This window comes from Topomyia yanbarensis, chromosome 2 (genome assembly GCF_030247195.1).
Source record: "Topomyia yanbarensis strain Yona2022 chromosome 2, ASM3024719v1, whole genome shotgun sequence".
Taxonomy (NCBI): domain Eukaryota; kingdom Metazoa; phylum Arthropoda; class Insecta; order Diptera; family Culicidae; genus Topomyia; species Topomyia yanbarensis.
This window is the reverse complement of record NC_080671.1, coordinates 460,499,282-460,502,997: the sequence shown is the minus strand read 5'-3', so window position 1 is coordinate 460,502,997 and position 3,716 is coordinate 460,499,282. Positions and strand designations below refer to the sequence as shown.

The 3,716-nt window shown below is 41.4% G+C and overlaps 1 protein-coding gene across 1 annotated transcript; it reads right to left on the bottom strand.

Moving 5' to 3' along the window:
- Nucleotides 1–1,598: 1,598 nt before the first annotated feature.
- Nucleotides 1,599–3,481, bottom strand: LOC131685999 (uncharacterized). Its single transcript, XM_058970088.1, has 2 exons — nt 2,355–3,481; nt 1,599–2,293 (listed from the first exon to the last, which is right to left on the bottom strand). Exons 1-2 carry the CDS (start codon nt 3,142–3,144, stop codon nt 2,283–2,285), a joined length of 801 nt encoding a protein of 266 aa, XP_058826071.1. The 5' UTR covers nt 3,145–3,481; the 3' UTR covers nt 1,599–2,282.
- Between the last annotated feature and the right edge of the window lie 235 nt (nt 3,482–3,716).

Genomic DNA, 3,716 nt, shown 5'->3' with positions numbered 1-3,716 from the left:
TCATTTTCGGAAACCAGAAAGATCGTTTAATCAATTGCATTACCTTATCTTTATCAAAATGACCAAGCGAATCATGAAACCTGTATATGACTGATTCTTCCATCTCTTCCGGAATGTACAAGAGAAGACGATCTCGTTCCACTTTATACAACAAGTTGTCGCGAACCTCATAACCCGCGACTTTGTTTCCTTCTACTAGGGTTTTAAGACGACACAGTTTTTCATCGTTAATCTGAGCAACGTATAACGAGTCTTCGAATATGCTTCGATCCCGTTTTTCATCGACAACATTCACGCACAACCTTGATAACGCATCGACGTGTTGCATTCTATCTCCCGTACGGTGCACTATCTGCTTATCGAACTCAGCTAGAAAGTCTGCCCATCTAGCAATCTTACTGTTGGTGTCGCGTTTTTCTAATGTATGCTTTAGAGCCTTGCAATCCGTCACAATCACAATCGGAATACCTATGAGATAATGCCTGAATCGTTGAAGTGAATATACGACTGCCAAGGTTTCCAATTCGAATGAATGCAACTTGCTTTCTGCTGGACTTGTCCTGCGACTGAAGAACATCACGGGATGAAACTTGCCGTCACTATGTTGCCTTTGCATTAGAATTCCACCGAACCCATGAGAGGATGCATCAGTATGTAACTGCGTTTCAGACGATGGAGAATAAATACTAAGAACTGGACGGGATACGAGTAAAGACTTCAATGTTTCGAACGCTTCCAGATGCTGCGGGCCAAAGTTGTAAACAGCGTCTTTCTTAAGCAAATCGTACAATGGGCTTGCAATAGTAGAAAATCCTTTAATGAATTTTCGAAAATAGCTTAGTAATCCCATGAACCGCTGCAGACATTTCGGGTTTTGTGGAATTGGTAAATCTCGGACAGCTTTTACATGTCGATCACATGGACTGATCTGGTTGAACGAATGTCATATCCGACAAATTCGACTTGCGTGACTAAAAATCGACATTTTTCTATATTTAATTCTATGCCGTTGTCTTTCAGCACCGCGAACACACGACGTAAGAGGTCAATATGCTCGTCGATAGTTTTTGTAAACAACATAAAATCATCCATGAAGACAACTAGTTTTCCAGATCTGACAAACTCATTCAACACTTTTGCCACGTAGCGACAAAAAATTGATGGTGCATTGGTGTAACCAAACGGGAGCTTATTAAACTCGAACTGTCCGTTCTCTGTTACGAAGGATGTATATTTCTTAGACTCTTCTGACAACTCAATATGAAAGAAACCATTTTTCATGTCCATCGTTGAGAAATACTTCATACCTTCTAACTTAGAGATTTGATCCTCAATTACCGGCAGTGGAAATCGATCTCGCTCAACCAACTTATTTAATTCCTTGAAATTTATGCACAAGCGATAACGACCATTCTTTTTTTTCACTAGAACCACTCTACTCGAATATGGAGACTCACTTTCGCGTATCGTTCCATCTGCCAACCAACCATCTAGAATCTCATCTACAGCATCTCTTTCAAATTTGCCCAATCTTTGAGGGGAAACATTAAAACACTTATCGTCCTTCAAGCGAATCGATGCTACGTACTTTACTGCCTTCTCAACGTCTGGTTTCTTTTCTCGATAAAAAGTTTTGAAATCTGAGTTAACTCGCACTCCGTATCGGATGGTTTCATCATTATCACCCACACTCAAATTAATGTTTTCATAGTCAACCATTACTGGCAAACAGTCACCGAACGCTTGCTTTAGCAGGTTAGAATCGATCTTTTCACTTATGGTTGCTGCTTCAGGTTTTTCGAAACGAATCACAGTTATGTTATTCCGTCTAAGAAAATCTCGACCCAGAATAGCACTGACTCCCATAGTTTCATTAGCTACAACCCAAAACGAAACATCAAACACCATTGTACCCTTAACGACAACTTTTGTTTCCATCCTGCCTAAAATCTTCACTTTTGATTCATTGATGCCTGAAATGTCTATGCTGTGGTTCCCTATTTCACTATCTATCTTAATCAAATTTGCAAGCTCAGATTGTTTTATTAGACTCACTGCGCTACCGGAATCCACCAGCAATTTCAGCTGCTTCAATCGTCGACCGATAATAGCATCACATCTCATCATCCCATCTTCGTCAGTGTCGATCATCTCGTTGGGTACCCGATTCGTTATGGTTGACTTTCCTTCATTAGTGTCAATCATCGCAACCGCTGGTTTGTGTACAACTGACTTTCCCTTGTCCAATGACTTGAAGCACTGTTCCGCATTGTGTCCCACCTTCAAACACGAACTACAACGAGGACGTCGTTATGGTTTTGGACAATTCATTGATTTGTGTCCCGGATCATTACAATTGAAACAGATGAAATCGGATGGTCCCACAGTAGATGAATTTGTTCCTGCTTTAACACCCGATTCGAAATAACGTATCGGCTGACGTATTGCACTCGCTCCTGCTGTGTCCGCCTTTTTCAACTGGAAATTTGATTCACACCACTTTATCCGTTTCAGCAGGCTGTAAACTGTGTTGTACTCATTCGCTGCAAACTGATTGTATAACCTGTCACGGGATAGGCCACTGATGATGTACTTCATCACCGATATTTCCGAGACTCGTCCCTTACTGGCAATATTCTGGACACGGAATACATAATTGTCATACGTTTCTTGCTGTCTCTTCATTACAGTCATTAGCTCCCGGTGAATGTCCGCTTCATCGTGATAGTTCGGGAAGGTAGTTAGCAACATCACTCTGAATCCATGAAAACCGAATATTTTTTCTTCCACTGAATTGTACCACAACTTCGCAGGGCCAAACAATCTTGTTGTTGCATACAATAGAGTAGCGTTATCCGTCCATCCATATAATTTCTGATAATGTTTCACTTTCCGTATCCAAATTGCAGCGTCGTACGATCCGTCAAACTCGCTGATTAATGCTTTTATTTCTTCCGGATGAAGTGGACGCGCAGCTCTTGCCTCTTGCGTTGTTTGAGGAACTGGAAACAGTGACATTCTCCTATTATCCGTGATTTCCGTCTGTGAGCTGTTGTCTCCTTCTTGGCAGCTGTTTTCCTGCTTACTTTTCGCCTCGTCCTCTCGTTCGTCAGTCGCGTTTCGTCGCCGTTTAATCTTCGGCATCCGTTCCAAAATGGCGTTTCACCGGTGAAATATCGTAACCCGATGATTTCGTTTTTTGTTCGTTATCTCGTATCGTCCGTTATTCGCTTTATACTTTCGTTCGGACTGCCGTCGCGGGATATTTACATAGATACTTAATTTGTTTTCACACAACTAATTTCCGCCATCCCACTTCTGAAATTTATAGGATTTATTTCAAGATGGAGTTTCTGCGATGGCTATACAGGAAGTGTGCTGGCGAGAGCGTGCACTCTACGTTCAAAAACTACTAAAACCTAGTTAAAATAAAACGGGGGGATAAGACTCTCACAAAAGTTCACAGGGAGTCGAGGGGTAAGACAACTTAAAATTAGCCCTTCTACACTAGTTTGCAACATTATTTTGTCTGTTTCCATTTGTGGAAGATTTTTTGTTGTCCCGGGAGTACTTCCAGTTTCACTGAGGTTGAAAATTCCGTACAAATTCCGGACAAATCCGTACAAGTATTTTTTCCGGACACACGACCAAAAATCCGTACTCTCCTCCCAAATCTCTTAATCGCCCTTTTCCTTTATAACAGCATTGGTGTTGCA